Here is a 19,755-nt window from a genome sequence, read left to right as displayed (position 1 = left end):
TAAACCCTTTCCCTATCAGTTCTCCTCTCTTATGTCAGAGTGACTAAAACAGGATTTTTACTTCTATCCTTCTTTTACATAATTCAGTATAATGTTAAAAGAAAATACAGAATCCAAAATAGTGAAACTCACTCCTTGTGGGAGGAAGTATATGATTCACTCATGATTTATGGAGCAACACAAATTAACTTGATGATCCAAGAATTCTGGAGAGTGCTTCCCCTGCGATAACGAGGGCATCATGAGCACTTGCTATTCACATGTGATCTGGAGATACATCAGTTCAAAACATCCAGGCAAAAGAGAAAATTACAAAGGCTCAGGGAAATTTCAGTATAAAAATTCAGTGTTAACTCACAGAAAGCTACATTTGGGAAATGGAATCAAACGCCTAATAAGATTTCACAGGAGATTTTGGAGCCTGCTGCTTCAGTCCTTTTCTTTAACAGGTACTTCAATAAGTTTTGATCTCCTGTATACCATTCCCATAAATACCTACATCTGTTTCATGTCATTTACTGATACAGTGTCATATTCCAACACTCATTTCATGGATTTTCCTTCTCCCCTGGCAAACAACAACATATTATTTATGATTCCTTCAGTATTTCCTTCTTTGGGGTTTATCTTGGCTCTTCCAAATTGCACAGAAACAGTGAACTATTATGTACTCTTTCTGCATGCATGGCAGGGGGTATGGAGAGGTCAACAAAAGCTGCTTACAAGATAAAGTTTAAATCTCTCTCAATAGTTGTATAACAGCAAAATACAAAAATTCTTCAGAGCAAAAATGCAAAAATACACTAATGTATACTTTGTTTAATGATGAGCTGCAGGTAAAACAATTAGCTATGACATTGTTGGCTGCAGGCTTTAGGACTTAAAAGCTTCTAAATGGCTCTGAAAGAAAAGGAGCAGAAAATGGAGAAACTCTCTGGATACTTGAACCTGCTTCTCAAAGGGCTAACATGGTTTGGGTTCAAGCACAGTGAGTACAATTCATAGATTCCTCTCTTATCTAAGAAAGTTCGAGGAAGGGACATCCTCTGGGCACCATCCCCCAACCCATGCTGAAAAGTAATTCTAGTCTGGATTCCCAGGCAGACTCCCCCACAACAGCATGATTCAGAGTGACTCAGGGAAAGGAAATGTAGAACTGTGAAGCCATTTTCATTAAAACATGTGAAAAATAATTACACTGAACCCTTCAGAGATCACTTTGTTTGAAAATATTTTGTGTGCTTGACAGTTTTGACTATTAAACCCTAGAAACTGACAATATTCGAGACCTCTGAAGAATTAAAGTGAGTTATGAAAGTCACAAACTGCTGACAAAAGGATTCAATATTGGAACGTGGATTTAACATGTGATGCACATTTGATATTGGTGAGAGTTAGTGACTACGTTTGATAATATGAGTATATATTGGAAAGCCTTTTGTTCCCTAATGTGTCTGGTGCCTATAAAACTGGTCTGAGACATCTGGAAAGATTGGGTTTGAGAAATACAGATGGAATATAAGTGGTTCTACAATTAAATAATATGTTCAGTGATCGGGTAATCACTATGTAGACTTGGAAGTTTCCCTGATGTATTGTTGAGCAAACTGCCTAAAGCACATTTTAAAATCCATTTTCTCAGTGTTTTCCATAACTCTGAAACTTATAGGGCCCCTTTTTTCCTACCTCCTGGGAATACAAGCTTGGCAATATTATTTAGTTCTTCTAATCAGGTAAGTTTTCTTGGCTCTTCATGTTAATCACATCAGACAAGATCATAGTGCAGCTTTTGCCTCGCAAAATGAAACAAAGAGTAACACTCTAAAATTGGAATTCATAACCCTTTCTTAAACCCTCTCTACTGTACATTCAATCCAATGTCAGAATTTATTAGCACACAACCTGCCTCACCCAGACTTAGTGAGCTGTAACACACCCTTTCCACAACTACTAAAGCAGGTAATTCAGAATTTAATTCAACTAAATGAATTTTCAGTGCCCTTCAAGAATGAGGCCAGGGAAGGTGGATTTTCTGCTAATTCAGTAAGTGTAAACTGTGAGTGCCTGGGGTAAGAATTTCTTAGACAGATGTTAAAAGTCTTAAGACTAAATGAAGAGTGAAATAATTATGTTGTTAAGTTCTGTCAAGCAGAACAGAGCTGCAGAAGCCTTAACGCAACTGGTATTTCTTGCTCTAATGCTCTACTCCTAAAATGAGAAAGGCTACAAAGTGGACAACAGCTCTTAAGAGCCAGAAAAGAGTGAGTACCTAAAGTCATAATGCTGGTATTTTTTACAAGCAATAAAAGACATAAGAATATGAAACACATAGAAGTGGATTAAACAGAAAGGTGATGTGTGCATGACAGGCAAGAAAGTGCCAAGGGGTTTGTTGCATAACAGTACTCTTGGTGTTCTATAAAAAGAAAGAAATCCTAAGAACAAGCTCCACTGTAACCCAATCCAAACCTGAACAAGAAAAGAAGTAGCATGTACATGCAGGTACATGCCTGGGAAAATCCACAAACATCACACAAAGATGATGCATGTGTGTAGGTACAGCTTTTATGACAAAAGCATTATTGACCTCACATTTCAAAACAAAACCCAGGAAGCAAACACACCTTTAACAGCTAATACAATTTGTTGGCAAAATGACACAAACATATAGGTGTACATAATACATTACTTAAAATGGAAAAAACCAAGCAGTAAAGCATCTTCACTACTGTCTAACAGAATACAGTTTATGGGAGGATGCTCCCATATGGATAACAACTGCAAATACAGTATCAGAATGGATACAGAAGTTAGACCAAGACATAAGATCTTGTCTATAGCAAACACTTTTAAAAAAAAGTTTTGTTTTGGGAACATAAATACTGCCCAAAGGCTTTACTGTTGTTTGGAAGAAGTGCCCCTTCAAAAAAATAATCCAGACCTTGTCCTAAATTCCTACGCTCTTCTCTCACCCTGGCTACTTATCCCATGTTAGACAACTTGTAGGGCAAGCAATTGCCTGAAAGCTTAAAAATACTTTTTAATGGAAACACTTGTCACTTCATGAGAAGGCAAAAAGGGTTTTGCTTTTCAGATGCACCTGTCCTAGAGAAGCCTTCTCAAAAGTCAGAACTCACCCAAAGAAAAAGATTGTTTGGTCCAAAATGATACAAAATGTAACTAAATATTTCTGTAGACTCTTTTGGAAATGTAGGAGGAATAGTAATATTAGACCACAATTATGTACTTATGGAAGCACATAATTCCAACTACTCCAGTCCCAAACAGAATGTGACAACAGCCTTGCTATGTAGATTTTCTGGTCCCTTGTGAAAGTGAGCATTTACAACAGAAACATGTCCTGCCCTGAAGGTCAAATGCAACTTCCCTACCCTACTGCACATGCACCATATCAAGCCCAAAATACTTAAACTTGTTCACCTAAATTAACTTACAACTTCCACTCCTCACAAACACCTTATGTTCTATACATAGGTCTGGTCTTTTACTTAGTAGACTTTATTTTTTCATCACCTTAGTCACTTCCCAATTATCTGTAGACCACCAAAATATTTATTCTTTTATATATATCAATGATAAGGGTCAGTTTGCTTCGTGAAAGCAAATTCTCAATGTTTGTAGCTTTCCATCTATCTTTTAACTTTAACCTCAACTCCTTGGAGGAGCTCTAGTGCATAAGAATCAGACAGCTTACTAGTTTTGCATTTGGTGGTGCAAAAGATTCCTGTATGTTCTCCTGTAGATCTCCATGTGCATGTAGGGAAATTTCCATTCCCTGTCACGGAGTTAGCAAGCCTAAGTAGAATGCTATTCAAAGGACTGAAAATAAAAACGGAGGTCTTGCACGTTTTGCAAATCTGCAAACCTGCAAAAATAATGTCATGCTTCTGTCCCTTCCCTAGAAAGCATATATTGTCTTCAAACAAAATGAAAGCCCCCACAGCAAAAGGAGTTCTGAGCAAAGGCTGAGGAAACTATGTACAGAATTGATAGCTTGCTAACTTTTTCCATTTGAGTTTCCTCCCTCATATACTTATGCATCCAAATCAATTTTTGTATTTTAAAAAAATTAAGTCTTTAAGCTTCAACCCACAACACTAAATTATACAAAGCCAGAAAATTTGTGTTCTTCTTTCTCAGCAGCATATTCATTCTTCTCCAGCTTTTTTCTACTTATTGTTTCAATGTTTTGTGACAAAGGATGAAAAAAAGTAAAATGGACCACTTCCATGCCAGACCATCCTACACAAAATAAAGAATTTAGAGAGAACTAAAATTCTGGTCCAAGTCAAAGGACTTCACAAGATATACAATAATGTCAATAAGCCAGCTCTGATTGGTTTATCATTTGTATGACACCTAGCAACAAGACTGCATGAGATTTTCAGAGTTGCAGCAAATAATCTGAGATCCACATATTTCTATTCACAAGACTGCAATGACAAGCTCTAAGCCTAAGCTTCTGTTTTTGAAGCACAGCTGTGTCCAGCACTTGGGTTGTTTGGTAAAGCAAAAACCAATATTTAAATCTACCTTGTAATGAGGTGACAATAAAAAAATGAGTATTTTTTTAATTTGTCCTCCCTCCCCTCCCACCCCATTTTTCACCTTTTTCTTCTGTTATGTGCTGTATGTACTGTTTAACATCTGCACACTTCAGCAGCAATGGGCAGCTAGGGTATTCTGAGTCTAGCACAACTTGATCAAGTGGCTGGAACTTTCCTTGCTGCTGAAAATACATCAAAGGGATTACAAACGCATTACTAAAATGTTAAGACGCATATATACACACTACACATATGTATATAAATATATATGCATGCAATGGCCATAGCTTTAAAATAAAGGATTTAAAGAAGATCGTATTTTGAATGGTAACACATGACACATTCAGAAACTGATTACAAAGCAAGCCATAAATATTTATTTCAGACCAGTAAATACCTGCAAAATGCTGAACTCTTCAAACACTGCACTTAAAAGGCCAAATTTAAAACAACATGGGGAGAAACTAATGTGAAGTACAGCAGGATTTTTTGGAAGATGACATAAGACACAGTAGTCAGTGTGTGCCAATAGTGTTTTAGACCAAACCCTGTTGGATTAAACCCAGTGTCATAACTTCCATTCAAATTTTGCTTTTCCTTCCACAAAGATAAATCTCAAAAGAGCAGGGCAGCTTCTGGAACACAGTATTAACCTTTCACCTCTGCAAAGTCAATTCCAGTTTGGCCAGAGTAGGGATATAAAGTGATTTTGGCACAACTTAAATAGCCCCATACATGACAGAACCATCAAACAAATTTTGCCATTGCCAAACAATGCATAATCATTCAGTATGGTTTGGCACAACTGGCAACCTGCCCTTTGGAAAGATCCTTTAGTGCATCAATACAAAGACTCTGTGAACTTCTCATGCTTAGAGAGTGTATGGTCTCTGCAGCCAAGGCTGAACTCATTATACTGGTCAGCATGAAGAAACCCACTTGGGGTACACTGCTTTCATTATTAATTAATTCTCTTGCTAGACACTCAGAGACTTAATAAAAGTAATGATCTATTGTTAAATCACAACAAAAACAAGAAAAAAAATCCCAAACAAACACCAAAATGCAGAACCAAGAAAGTATTTAGAGGGTTTCTTCTCCTTAAAAGGGAAAAGGCACAATAACCGTGGCCAAAAGAATTTAGGAGACACAAAAATAAAACTGCAATAAGCTCTTTCTTAACTTAACAGATAACTGACCTGCTTGTGCCCCAAAGCAAGACAGCTGCATTTACCTCATGCATGGGCACAGAGCCTAAGCCAAGAGAGGTGCTGTAGAGGAGATAGCCCTGCTCAGGGACACAGCAAGCAATCCTGCATCACACTATCAAAATCAAAGGACAGTGCAAATGATGATTCTATGATATCCAGTGATATCCATTAGTTCAAGCTGGAAGTGACTGTGCTGCATTCAGGCCAACCTTGCCACAAGACTGTAGAATACACTAACTTAGGTAAGGTGCTGCAAGAAAGCATTTGCCCTTTTTTAGGACCCACAACAGCTCTATGCATTTATCTGGCGTCAGGCCTGGCCTAGAAAACCAGAAAACCTGGAAAACAATATACTGAACAAGTGAATGGCAGCACAGGACTCTTCCCATGCACAGAAACAGCAGCAGTAGCTGTCCTTTACTCAGACTATCTCAAGACCACCCCACATAAAGAGAGACTTACTACTTCCCTACTTTAAGTTTGGTATAAAGCTTTCAAAGGAATTATGAATTCAGAGTGCAGTGCCCAGGGAACAAACTGAACTACTTGTGGGATGACCTCTTCTGATGGACCAACCTGACCACCGAAATACAGAATACATCTGCACACTCTATACCTTAAATAATTAAAAAATAATGACAGAACAGTAAGTTACTATTACAAAAGTATAGGGAGACTTTATATCTTTACCATAAATAATTTGTTCTCCTGCATTCTCCACTTGCAATCTAAAGCAGAAAATAGCAAGCAACCTTGTAGAAATTCTTTTAGAGCAAAAAGTCTTAGGATGCATAAAGTGCACCGTCTCCACAAAACAAAACAAATAAGCAAAAAACAACAACAACAACAAAAAAAAATCAACATTTTGGTTTTATTTTGTGCCCCTTTTTTCACAGGCTGCTTATTAAAAAAAAGTCAGAAAATTTGCCTACAACTTTTGATATATTTCAGAAATTTAAGTGAGGCTTTGCTACATCCATGACAAATCAATGAACCCATTTTTTAATTACCCAACTTTTGGATACTCAGTCATCCCATTGCTGTTCTATGATATGGCATCTCTACAAATGTTGTTGTTCCCTTTCAAGTTCAAACTGCCATAGAAATGGTCCTCCTTCCTCCTCCATAGCATCCAAATTATTCCTTCTTTTCCCCTTCTTTCCCAAAATAACGATTTTACTGATGCCTCAGAAAGGGCACTAGTTTGTTTTGATCTGATGACATGTCAGCATTTGAAATTCAATAGTTCTAGGACAGGCTCTCACAAAAAGACAAAAGAGATTCACTTCTCTTAAAAAAGAAGGTGATTAGTGCTTGTTGAGATTGAAAGCTGACTCTTGTAGCATAATTTACCAACCAAAAAACTTGACGGAAACAAAGATACTTCTAGGTATTAAGATAATACTGCTTTAAAAGCAAATTAAATTTCCATTATCATGGAAGCCACTCTTTGTAAAATTAACATAACTTCTGCAGAACTGAAGTCAGAAATAATGTTCTCTCCGGAGAATTCCAGAGGAAAAAATAAAGCAGGCTTACCTCTTTGTCTGCCCTTATGAGGTAGTAAAGTATCAGAAATAAGGGGTCCATTGGTGTAACAAACAGCAGGCGTCCATCTAGGTGACAAATATGCAAAAGTAAGCTTCCACAAAATATTGACTTTTTGGGGCTTTAGGATGTTTTTTAGAAGTGTGAACAACATTTTTTTAGTAAGTATCCCAATATTTTAATAAAACAAACAGAAAAATAGTATTTGTAATTTCATATTAAAAATACAGAAATAACTCAATTCTCTTCCCTACCAAACCAAACTCCACTTCAGGACTTCTGTTTCATGTACTCTGAGTTTTGCCTTTTTTCTGAACTGTATAAAAACCAGCAAAATTGAAGCTGCCCTCTATTGGCAGATTTGGGGGCAACAGAAATTGGATTGGTACACCAGAGATATTCAGCAATACTCCACCTCTAACACTGGGCAAGGTAACACTGCACTGGCAGAAGAGACAGGCAGAACCAGAAAGAATTTCAAGGGCTAGTTAAGTGAGAGCTGCCTTCATCTGTAAAGGGAGAACTGATGCAGTCTCCTAATGGAACAAAATAAACTTGGATCAGAATACATGGCTCAGTGTGCTGCATTCAAGGTTACACACAAAGGAAGAACTTGGTCTCCCATTGAAACAGACACCTCCGCCCATCTGGAGTTCATCGCAGGACAATGGCTTAGTCAGGCCTTTTGTACAACTGCAGATAATTGGAAACAATGTAACATCAAGGAAATTCACTAATGAGACCAAATAATTGATGACAATTTGACAGTAATTAGCAAGCCAAAAGCAAATAAATGTAATTATTTTTGTTTTAAATCACATGATTAAGATAATTAAAGAAAAGGAAATCCTATTATGATGGCCCTAAAACTAACAAAAGATCATGTGGGAAGAATGTGTTTTGGGCAAAGCTGATATCCAACCCACCATGCGTATTACCAACATGATGCTCAGTGCAAGGCAAGGCAAGCATCAGGACTACTTACAAACACAAAAGCTTTGATATTAAAATTGGAAGGAAAAAGACACTTTCTAAAAGCTTCCATTTAAATGATTTCCACCCAACCTCCAGGAGGAGTGATTTTTGTTTATTCTAAAGATTCAGACTCACTAGAAGTGTATAAAGACCTCTGCCCTTCTCTGCAGATAACCAGATAATTTGTTTTAACTGCAAACACACAGAATATTTTTTATTGCTCTTCTCCTGACCCTTTCAGAGATACAGCAGCCCTAACATTCAGGAACAATTTTTCCACTGTATTTTTAAAAGAAAACTGAGGGCATGATTTCTTAAGGCAACTGTTTCCCAAAGGCCAAAATAAAGGTTAGAAAGGGAGAGAGAGAATACAATGTGGACATAATTGGGAGCAGGGAGCAGACCCAGTCTGTTGGCTCACCCCCAAGACAGAGCAAGGAAAAGCTCAGAGACATACTGCTTGCACTGCTTTATGTGCCTGCAGAGGATGTTTAAAAGCTAGCACACACTTTGGGATATTACTGTTAAAGAAGGCATATGTCTAGAAGGGTTGCTTTTATTTATTACTATAAATGGACTTTTCTCTAATGAAAAGGAATAAAACAAATATACCTTAATCTTCTGAATTAATACTTATGGACATGCTGGTCTGTGGACATGCTGGCAGAGAAAGACTGCTACAATAACATCCTTACTGAAAATGGATTGTGAAGCAAGTTACAAGCAAGTTACACAAGCTTCCTCCTCATTTTCACAAAGGTGAGCAGGATCAGAGAATGTCCAGGATATTACAGACCAGCTCCCTTCAGAGAGAACACTGAAATAGCAGCTTCGGACCTCTCCTGAGAACCCAGCACTTAGGCTGGGGACTAGAGAGGCAATTTAAAGAACACAAGACCATACATTCCAGTGCTTGGAGCTCTAACACACCACTTTGCTTGGCTAGCTAAGGCCTTCCAGCCCTTTTTTTTCTTTCCCATAGGATAATACATATTAACTTACACAGAGGACTTGCTGGTGTGATTGACAAGGAAAGCTAACTATTTTATGGCACTTCAGTTTAAACACAATTGAATTACTTACCCCCCTTTCCCCCTTCAAAAAATGACAAATGAACATCAGTCTAACTGAGGCTGCCAAAGGCAACCTTTTAAAGAGAAATGACAAAGCCCCCAGCCCTGGTTAAATCCATATGGCAAATGAGTCTATCAGAAGGTGGGGATATGATGCAGCATGTCTCAAACAAGGAAAAACACCTGTAAATTTACTAGAAGAAAGAGGGAAGGCCTGTGTACAAACATTAGTTAAAGATGGGGGAAAGACACATTATCCAACTCACCCTGCTGAACAGTCTGACCAATAAACCAGGAACGACGCTCCTCATGAAAAGCTTTTACTTCAAACAGCTGCTGTGCACCGCTATTGAATAAGTAAAGGGTTGCTTCTCCTGTTGAAAAGAAATCTGGTTTGTGTTTGTAAGCTTTCAGAAAAATCAAAAGAATACCCAATATGTTTGAAGAATGTGCCTTATATACATACAGACACACAAACATACACACAGTCCACATAAAGTCACTACAAAGAGAGCTCAGACAAAAAACACTATTATATACAGATGTTCATTTACCAGCTCTATAAACGAAACTGAATTTGAATCAATAAATAAGATGTGTGAATAGTTCATCTTACAACACAAAGCCTTTGATCCAAACCCAAATCAAAATCACTCAAGAAATCAGCTTTCTTCTGCAGTGAAGAGAGAAGGTGGAAAACAAGAGAATTCCCTCTCCTTCCATTATGTTTGTCTTGAGGATACAGACTCTAGGTTAGGGGAACAAAAGTCTCAAACCTTTCATGGACAATCTGAAATACTCTTTTTTGTGCATCAAAATGGATTGTGATGACTCTGTATGGGTAGACATCTAAAGTAAACAAGGAAGCTAGAAGAAGTTGGTTTGAAGCGCCCATCAGAACCTTAATAGTTGGGAAAGGAAAAGGAAAGCTTTATTTTAGGTCATCCCCTAATGCATGTCTCATTTGACATTAGTTTTGGGTTACAATGGAAGGGTGACCAACACATTGCAAACAGGACTGGCATTTTCCATATCTGAAATGGGAAGTTGCCACAACTACAGAAGGGGCCACTGAAATGTGGTCAGCTGAGTCTGTTGGCTGGACTGTTTCTATCTTGCTTATCAATCCATCTTCAGCAAACAAGAGCAACTACAGCAGGGCTGTCCTGCTCAGAGCACATAAATTGCAGTGACTTGCAGATGATGGGCTGGCTCAGAGAAGCCTCAGTATAAGCCCTGAAAGCTGACATCAGCACTGCTCTTCTCAGTCTGCAGACACCCCCAGGTGCGGAGGGAGGTCAGCAAAAATGGGCAGACACATGAATTCCCAAAAATGACTGGTAATGCATTTTTTTCCCCTTTATCCAAAAGGCTGACCAGATGTTTAACCTCACTTAAGGATATAATTTCAGTACTCTGATAATTTTTCTTTTGGGTAGGGGAGGAGAGGAGCAATGAGTAGTCATAAGGGGGGAGCAGAAGTTTCAATCATTACCATGTGCACCCTCAACAAGGGTCTACACCACAGTTTGATCCGGCCCGTATCAAACTACTCACAGAAGTGCTGACTGAACAACTTAAGACTCCTATCAGGGAGTGTGCTAGCCAAATCCAGTGGTGAGCTATGAAATCTTGGGAAAAGAACCCTTTTTATTACCTAAGTACAGCTCCTTAATTTATGTCATTATGCTAAAAGGACAGTCACCACAGGTTCCCTACAGTACTGTAGGACAGGAACTGCAGGGGATGGAGAGAGAACCTGGACAGCTTTGTTTGCAACTTCACTAATGGTTCTTGTGGTACTTCTGAATTGCAGTCTGATCCTACTTTATAGCCTTTGTAAGGGATAGAAATCTTGTTCTTTTTACCTGTCTATATAAAGGACAAAGCATGCTTTTATTTAATAAAGGGGTCAGCATTGATTCTACAGTGTGCTGAGTCCTTCAGTGCCTACTTATACAGTATCTGGCATCAACAATTCATCTGTTAGACACAAAGGTAAGGAAAATACATTAATAGTGTGTTCTCAGTTCTTCCATTTTCAGACTTTGTATTTAAAACAGGCTACATAACTGAAAGTCTATGCAGGACTATAAATAAGGTCCTGCATTTCTAAAGGAACACACCCAGACAATCACTGCACTTTAGGTTTTCCCCAGAAAACTTCCCCAAGATCTTTGATTCTACAAGGTAAACAGATCTCTTTTTACACAGAGAAAAACAAATTAACATCTACGCTTTTAAAAGCATAACAAACTACAAAGGCAGTACGCTAGAGCAGGAAATAATAACACAGGTGGAAAATAGATGTGGCTTTATATTCCCATTGCAAATCTGAGCAATCAAGAAACAGGTATCATGATGAGTAAGTGGTTTTACATTCTGTATTATTATTTTTGACAATTTTCCTCTTTCAAGAACAAATATGGGTCCTATACTGTGACAATAAAATTCATCTGAAGACTCAGTTATACACATATATGTAAATACATAAAAACACAAGCAGTCAATTTCAGACCAAAACCATAAAACTTTAATCTACGGAAAAGAAACTAGCTCAGGCAAAGGAAAAAAAAAAACATCATGAAAAACGTTTTTCAAACAGAATGTTAACCCTAACAAAGGCTTGCTGCAAGTTTCTGTTGCAGCATCACACACTCCAATTATTAATTAATCATAGAATAATTAAAAATCCTTGACAAAAAGAACAATATGACTAGAAGAAAGTAATGGTGGGATGGTGGTGTCATTGAATTGCCTGCATTTGCTGGTCTTTCTAATGTATTTTGAATTCAAAGTGCCTTGTCTTCTGTTAAGGAGAAAAGAGACACCATGACCCAGGCCACAAGAAGAAAATTAGATTTAAAAATGAAAAGACCTAAAAAGCTTGGTAAGTACAATTGAATCACTTCTTCTAACTCTATTTATTTTATAGCATAAGATGAATGCTAAGAAGCCTAAATTCGATTTAAAAAAAAAAGCTTGGACTCAACACCCAACACTGTGAGCTCCCCAAAACTAATGCACTTAAAAACAGAACTTAAATTACACCCCTTTTTTGTTCTGCCAATATTTCTGATGAATAAACAGTTCAACCAATTAAAATTATAAAAGAAATCCTGAATGTTTGCACAGCATTAACCATCTGGCATAACCAGCAGTATCTTTGGCACGTAAGACTTGTACCTATCATCATTATTTCAGCTTTGAGAAACATGAATCTTTTGGTGCTGGAGAAAACCAGAATTTTAACAAGCTCATGTCACAGTTCCAGAACTTGCCTGTGCTTGGGTTGCGCAGTTTTGTAAACAAGGGTTCGCTGTCAGGTGTCTTTGGGGGGTCAATTGCAGCCTCTGCAGGGGGAGAGGAAAAAGTTAGGAACTTGTAAATTGTGAAGTATTTCACATCTGCTTCATCAAGACATTCAGAATTAATTGGATTGACACTTTTTGAAAACACACACACACATCTGCCTAAAAATTGTATGCCTCAGCCCAAATTCATCCTACCTGATCAAGGCACTTAAATTATGATTCCAGACTTCCTGGCACTCTCTATCTGTCACAGGAAAGATACGCACCTGGGGATGATTTAGATTTTGAAAACCACTTCCCCCTAGAGAGCCTTCAGGCGAGAGAGCTCCTAAATTTGACATCCCAGTTAAGTAAGATGAACTGATATGCTGCCCTGATTAGTCACAAAGACAATGAGAATGCTTTGGTTAGTCAGGCCAAGCACAATGTAGACATTAAGAAAGTCCAAAAGGTAAAATACACATGGGCAGAAACTATCCTTTAAAGCTTTCACAAAGTCAGATTATGCAGGAATTAGCCTATTCTAGCTGTTATGTCTGTGAAAAACATGCACACTTATTTATCTGTTACGTATAAACCTGAAATATCAAGACTGCATTTAATTCCCCCCACAAGAAAAAGAAGCTGAGAGAATGCAGCGCCTCTGGCTGAAGCCCCTTACAGATATTTTCTTTCCTGTATCTTTGAACAAACAGAAGATAAAAAGCAGAGCCACAAAGGCATAATTTTTTCTGTGAAACTGAAAAAAGAGAGAAACAGCTACCACAAGGACACTGACTCAAGTACAAAAAACCACATCTATAAGTATTTCCAGTTAATTATATTCTAGCCAAGTTCTCTTTGTAGGGAAAGTCTAACTTATATTTATGAAAACAACTTCCCACATCTCAGTAAAGAGCACCATGACAGCATCATCTTTCTTAGCCTGCACACTGCCAGTTCTGCCTCAATTCCTTTCATACAGGCATTCATCAGAGCAAGGAAAATTACTAAAACATTTCACATATATAATGAGTATCCAGACCCCAGAGAATGGACTGACAGAGATCAGGCTGATGTTTGTTTTACAGTGCTGCTGAGGAAAGCAGAGAGGAGCAGTAGAGGCAGACTGCATGATTATTCAAATGAACTGAAGGTGCCACATTGTCCTTCCCCTTTCAGTAACATCCAGCAGGTTTGGGAAAAGGGAGCTGGCACAATTATTTGGCAAACAGGGAAGTAGGAACAACTGAAAGTAGCTGTCCTCCACCCTGGCTGAAAGCCCCAGCCGTATCTGAAAAGGACAAGTGGACTTCTCACACTTGGCTTTTCACTAACACCTCATGGGCAAAAAAAATAAGGCCCAAATAACTCTCAAACTTCATATCCACCCTTGTTATTCAGTTGTGCACCAACAGAAGTTGCCTAGATAAAGACATAAGCAGGACATAAAAACCAACTGTGTTTAGTGATAGAAGTGTTGGAGGGTAATAATTCTCAGAGTTGTTCAGAGAATTTAAAGTAATTTTCTTCTCTTCAATACTCAACTGAGTCTTCAGGTGGCTTGAAAAAGTGCTTCAAAAAGTTTCAATATAAGTTGAGGGCTTTTAATGGAAAAAAATCCGTATTTGCTAAGCAGACTTGCTTCATACGCTGATACATAAACACATGGTTGTCAAGCTACATTTGCCCTGGCAAAGGCGACTTTCCAATTTCTAGAGTTGTGTATATTTCAATTCTTGACCACAGTTTAACATTAGTGTATTTTTTGTTACTTTTTAAAACACTGAAGTGATTAATGATAGTGAAAGAAACACACTGCACGTGTTTACTTTGATGTGTTTCACATGAACATATTAAAATATACACAGTAAATGTGAGTTTCAAAATTTAAAACAAAAAGCAAAACAAAAAAACCCCAAAGGAACTTTCAGCGCTCGCTCGCTCTGCTTTCTTCATGCACAGATTGATGAACACTGGGAATGAGTCCAGCTGAGCCCAAAGTTGCATCTTGTCAGCAATTAAGTTGACAATCCTTCCTAATTTTTTGCTGGTTTTAATGACATTTGCATCTTTACTGGGTTGAGATGTTCTCTTCCTAACCTGCTAGTAACACACCGAATTCATCCATCTCTGCTAAGCCTGGGGGACACCTACAGGTAGGGAGCACTAAGTGTAACAAACCCAAGGAATACAAGTCTACCTTTTCTTCCTCATCAGTCCTCTACCTTCCCAACCAGATAACCACCCTCCTTCATCCAGGCCTGCCCTATGTTATCCCAGGCTCAGCACCCTCTACTCTGTCCCTCTGACCCTGCCAGGAGCCCTTCCCCATGTGGTGAAGAGCAGCACAGCCCTGCCCATGGAGTTCTTTGGTGCTCCTCAGGCTCCAAGGGGTTCAGCATGGCACAGAGGGCACCAGGGATTAAACCCCAACCAACAGCCCAAGCTGCAGGCTTCTGTCCCAGTATCTCATGGGATCAGAGTGTACCTCACACTCTCCACATGGCTGCCATGGAAAATGGTTTGCCTGAAGGGACATGCACACACACAAGGAGAAGGGAAGGACCGGGCAAAGGCAAAAGTGGTTTCTTTGAGTTTTTTTAACATTCAATTTCCTCAAAATGTAGGCAGTATTCCACTCCACTTCCAGGAGCATCTGAAGTATATTTTTGTTATAGATTGGTTTACTATATGTCAAGTTGGCAGACAGAAAAAAGAGGCAATTGGGAGAATGCCTGCTTGGAAAACTGGATGCAGTATTAATATGGCCTTAAGGGCAAAGAAGGCCCTATTTATCTGAGTTTAAATACCTAATGACTAGGAAAATGCTGAGCAAGGGATTTTTGATGTTAGGTGTCCAAACCTAACTTATTTGTGTTCTGGACTGTAGCCAGGAAAGGTAACTGGATTTCTTTAATGCCATTACATTTATCAGTCCTTCTACTTTAGCAAGGATCTCTTATAGCTAAGTAAACACAGACGTCTTAAAAAAGCAGTACTGCAGCCATTTTCAAGCAAAACTGAGAGTTAAACTAGGTTAGGAATTTTTTTTTCAATTTTAAGGTTCACCTCCAGATAAGAAAACACTCCCTGCAGAAAATAAACAGTAAAAAGTAACATTACAGGAAGAGCTGTTTTGTTAAATTCAAAAGGAAAACATCAGATGATTGCCACTATGCTTATTACAACAATTCCCATAGCTCAGCCCTGAGAAACTTGGTCATCTACAAGAATACTTGGGGAGAGAGAGATGAGAGCTTTTAGAACAGTACACTCTACCAACAATGGCCCACAGTCAGGTCAGCTCACTAACACATGTCATTACAGCATGATTTTCTCCTAGGACAACACAAACTACAGTGATATAAAAAACTGACAGAAGGGTACAGAGGAGCTCTATTAATCCTGTCTCAAGGAGGCATCTCAGCCAGCAAGTCACTCTTTAAACTGCCTGGGAAGACAGAAGGCAGACACTTCCAGGAGGCAGTTGAAGAAAAGGAGAAAAGATTATTGTGTTTCATGGAGGTCAGACATACAACCAGGCAAATTCTACAAAATATGAAGTGAAAATGAACCAGCTTTCAAAGGATTTCTGGCAATAATTTCTTCCACAATGGATAGATATGAGGCACTAATGAATCTGGTTGTTAAAACAAAAAAAAGTGTTACCTGGTACAGCAACAGAAATGAATTGAAAAACAATGTAAAACTCCCACTAAGAGCTATGAAACTGTTATGGATGATGCAAAGTCTATTCAACTTTTTTAAAAAAAATGCTTATAGAATACTATATATAACAGACTAATATCAAGTTATATGAAGTTCCTATGCAAAAAGCTGCCAGCCAAGCAAGCAAAAAGGCTGAAAATATCTGTCAAATGCGTAAGAGGAAAAAACCCTCTGAGAGCACAAATTTCCCAACCACCACCACTCTGCAAAGAAAAAGGACTATTGAAGTCTGGAAATATAAAGTTAAGATTTCATTTAAAAACAGATATTAAACCATACGTCACTTACACAAGTCTTTTCCATTCCCTTCTTAACTTCTAACTGTGCATGAAAGGTGTGTCAGATGGAGACATTATGATGGAGGTCATTAAATAGATATTTTATGGAAGACTTTAAACTGTGTAGCCTAAGGGTACAGATAGGTTAGATCTATTAAACATTTTATTTGTGTTCTTTTTAGAATCTCAACCCTCAAGAAAATGGTTTTAATTCACTGTCCATGTCCTTTGTTGTGCAGCATGCCCTGAAAAAAGCCTAGTGAAAAATAATTAATAAATCCAGTACTTTGTATCACCCAAATTTTTGATAATTTTGCTAATTACAAGGTAATTAACTGCAAGCATAATAAATTAATTCAGGTATGCACAGACTGAGGATACAGTCTGTATCATAAATGGCTTCAAATGACCAAAGACATAGTCCATGGAAAAGTGCAGTCCTGGGGTCCCCAACTCTGCTCCCTTCTTGTTTTGTACCACCAAAACTAGCAAGTTCATGACCCTACAGCAAGTCATCTCAGTTCACTCATCCAGCTGAGAAGTAACCAACCAGAATAAAGAAGTAAATAACTTTCAATCCTATCAGTAAGTTCACTGGAACAAGAGACAGAACCCATGGCAGGAGCAGATGGCATAGAATATTCCCTACTCCACATGTGACACAGGTGTCTGACCAATGCACACGAATTAGACAACCAGATCATGTGTGAATTGACAGAGCTGAGGAAGCAGAAGATGAGCCAGAGGTCTACATTGTTGCTTCCTTGGCTCACAATACTCAGGGGAGTATCGAACAGAACACAGCTCGATTCACCTCTGCAAACAGCCAATATTTTGCAGGTGCTTACATAAAAGGTATGAGTTTGTATTTGCCCACACTTGATTTTTGGAAAGAATCTTAATTGTTATTCAGTTATGTAAACTTGATGTTACCTCACCACCTTACTCCTTCTATGACTGTACATAGTACTCGCTTCAGTGAGGGGACTTTTGCCATGCCTATTGTGTAAAAGACAAAATTATAATTGGTTTGGTAATCATGGCATTTATTGTTTAGTGCCCTAAGGAAACAATGTTCAATGTGACACAATTTAGAACATTCCACAATAAAACACAGTATGAAAAAAGGCACTGGTTTCTATCTTGACCACAAGTTCAGAAAGAAATGCTACTTGACAGTTTGAATGGTCTTTTGCTCCAGGACATAGCTAGGCAATACAGCTAAATTTTAAGACTTAAGCCTGAGAGCATCTTTTGGCTTCCCTTTATGCTGGCATAATTCACTTCTTAGCCAAAAAAAACCCATGTTCATGGACTCACTAGTAGCAATGGACAGTGCTAATTCACCCATTACTGATGTCGAGATGCCTGGCAGAACGTGCAGAGTTTCTGCTGAATAAAGGGGAGGTCAGTCTTGAGAAGTTCAAGAACTGGTTATCACTTGAAAGGATAAAAACTACAGACTTCCCTTCTCAATATATATAGGGTCAGCACTGGTGCAGCTGTATTACTGGCTGAATCAGCCCTATTCCCATATGCAGAGAGGCCTAAGTTGGCATAAGTTGGTCTCTTCCAAGCCAGATGGCAGAAAGCAGAAGTAGGAGATGGTGTTACACATTAAAACATCTCTTTTCAGTTATTTTATTTGCTATGCTTCCTTCTGGCTCCTTCGCTTGCCAGTTATATCTGCTTTATTCACAGCAGAGCTCAGTATGCCTTTCAGGAGATGACATGTAAGAAAGAGTGCAAATTACCTGCAGGCAAAAGGCTTTGTTCAGGAGATGCAAATGCCAGTTTAGGGGGAGGTTTAGTAAAATATGCCCCAGAGTGCTAACTTCTAAAATAAGCATATTCACATTCACTTTATTAAAAAGGTATATGAACATGTGCAATTATTTCATACAGATTTTCTGATGTTTTGACTCAGCTGTTAAAAAAAAATACATATTTGTTTATTGCAAACATTATTTCCAAGTTCTTTACCTAGATTATTCTGGGAAAGTATAAATGTTCAATTATTCTGCTCAATTTTGACACTCATTACAATTTTTGACTCAAGCACTCGAACAGCCCAGCAGTGTGAGCTATTTCATAGCAGATAAACTGATTTTTTTTAAAAACAGTAAGTGAAAGCATGTATCAAAGTGCAAGGATGGAAAAAAAATTAATGCAAAACCTGTCTACTTCTGTTTTTAAAGCAAACCACTTTCACAAATTAAGTATTGCACAGCTTCTTTTGCTATGACACCTTCTCTCACTATGACCCAAAATTTTCAAGTCAAATACTTCCTCGGTTACTGCATGGAGACAAAAGTTCCTTAGTCTCAACTGAAAGGATGGAGGATTAATTTAATGTGTGCTGATGCCCCATGGTTTGGCATCACAGTCCATTTATTTCTGCCTCCATTTGACTTTTGGCATATATGAGATTTGTTCAAACAATCTGCCAAGTATAATTTGAAACTGCTCCTTTTATTTTTGAATAAGTAATTCCTAAAAATAATAGGATTGTTAACTTTCCCTTCCCCATTGCAACCCTTCCAGTTCTATTCATATGGCAGTTCCCATAAAACAATATAAGAGCTAATCAATTTACTGTTTAAGAAAACAGCAGACTGAAAAAATGTGCTCAGCTAAACTTGTCTAGCTCAGAAAAATAAAGGTTGAGAATAATTTTCAGCATGCAGCTAACCCCTACTTATTTTCCCAACACAGACAAAGACAGAACATATTAAACACATCAGTCTTAACTTTAGGTGTAGAGTGGAACATCACACTTAGAAAACTGCCTTCAATTCCTGACCTCTTTGCTAAAATCAGCTAAGGATATAAATAGTTTCAGTTCTGACGTAACACCTATCCTTGAGGAATACTGAAAAAGAGACTGTCCTTCACACCAATCCTGTTAAGCAGCTAGTGTGATTTTGGTAAGACCAGTTTAACACCATTACGTATGAATGTTTATTTGTTATACAGAGCTCAGATCACATCTATGTCAGACACAGTGACTTTATCACAGTATTTGAGTTTTCCAAAGCTCTGCCTTTAGATTTAGATAGGCCTAAAATTAAAAATCT

General features: G+C 38.1%; 1 protein-coding gene across 2 annotated transcripts in view; it reads right to left on the bottom strand.

Annotated features, from left to right (window-relative positions):
- RNASEH2B (ribonuclease H2 subunit B) overlaps positions 1-19,755 on the bottom strand; it is a 38,414-nt gene that overhangs the window by 14,619 nt on the left and 4,040 nt on the right. Inside the window, exons 2-5 of one of the 2 annotated variants that reach the window (XM_030947988.1) lie at positions 12,657-12,728; positions 9,642-9,749; positions 7,319-7,395; positions 4,630-4,750 (exon numbers count right to left, since the gene is read on the bottom strand). In XM_030947988.1, coding sequence (XP_030803848.1) covers positions 4,630-4,750; positions 7,319-7,395; positions 9,642-9,749; positions 12,657-12,728 — 378 coding nt within the window. The remainder of the gene's footprint in view (positions 1-4,629; positions 4,751-7,318; positions 7,396-9,641; positions 9,750-12,656; positions 12,729-19,755) is intronic. The other variant, XM_030947998.1, reaches the window with a different exon arrangement.

The sequence above is a fragment of the Camarhynchus parvulus genome, chromosome 1 (genome assembly GCF_901933205.1).
Source record: "Camarhynchus parvulus chromosome 1, STF_HiC, whole genome shotgun sequence".
Lineage (NCBI taxonomy): Eukaryota > Metazoa > Chordata > Aves > Passeriformes > Thraupidae > Camarhynchus > Camarhynchus parvulus.
Note: the sequence above shows the minus strand (reverse complement) of the source record. Positions and strands in the feature narration are given on the sequence as shown.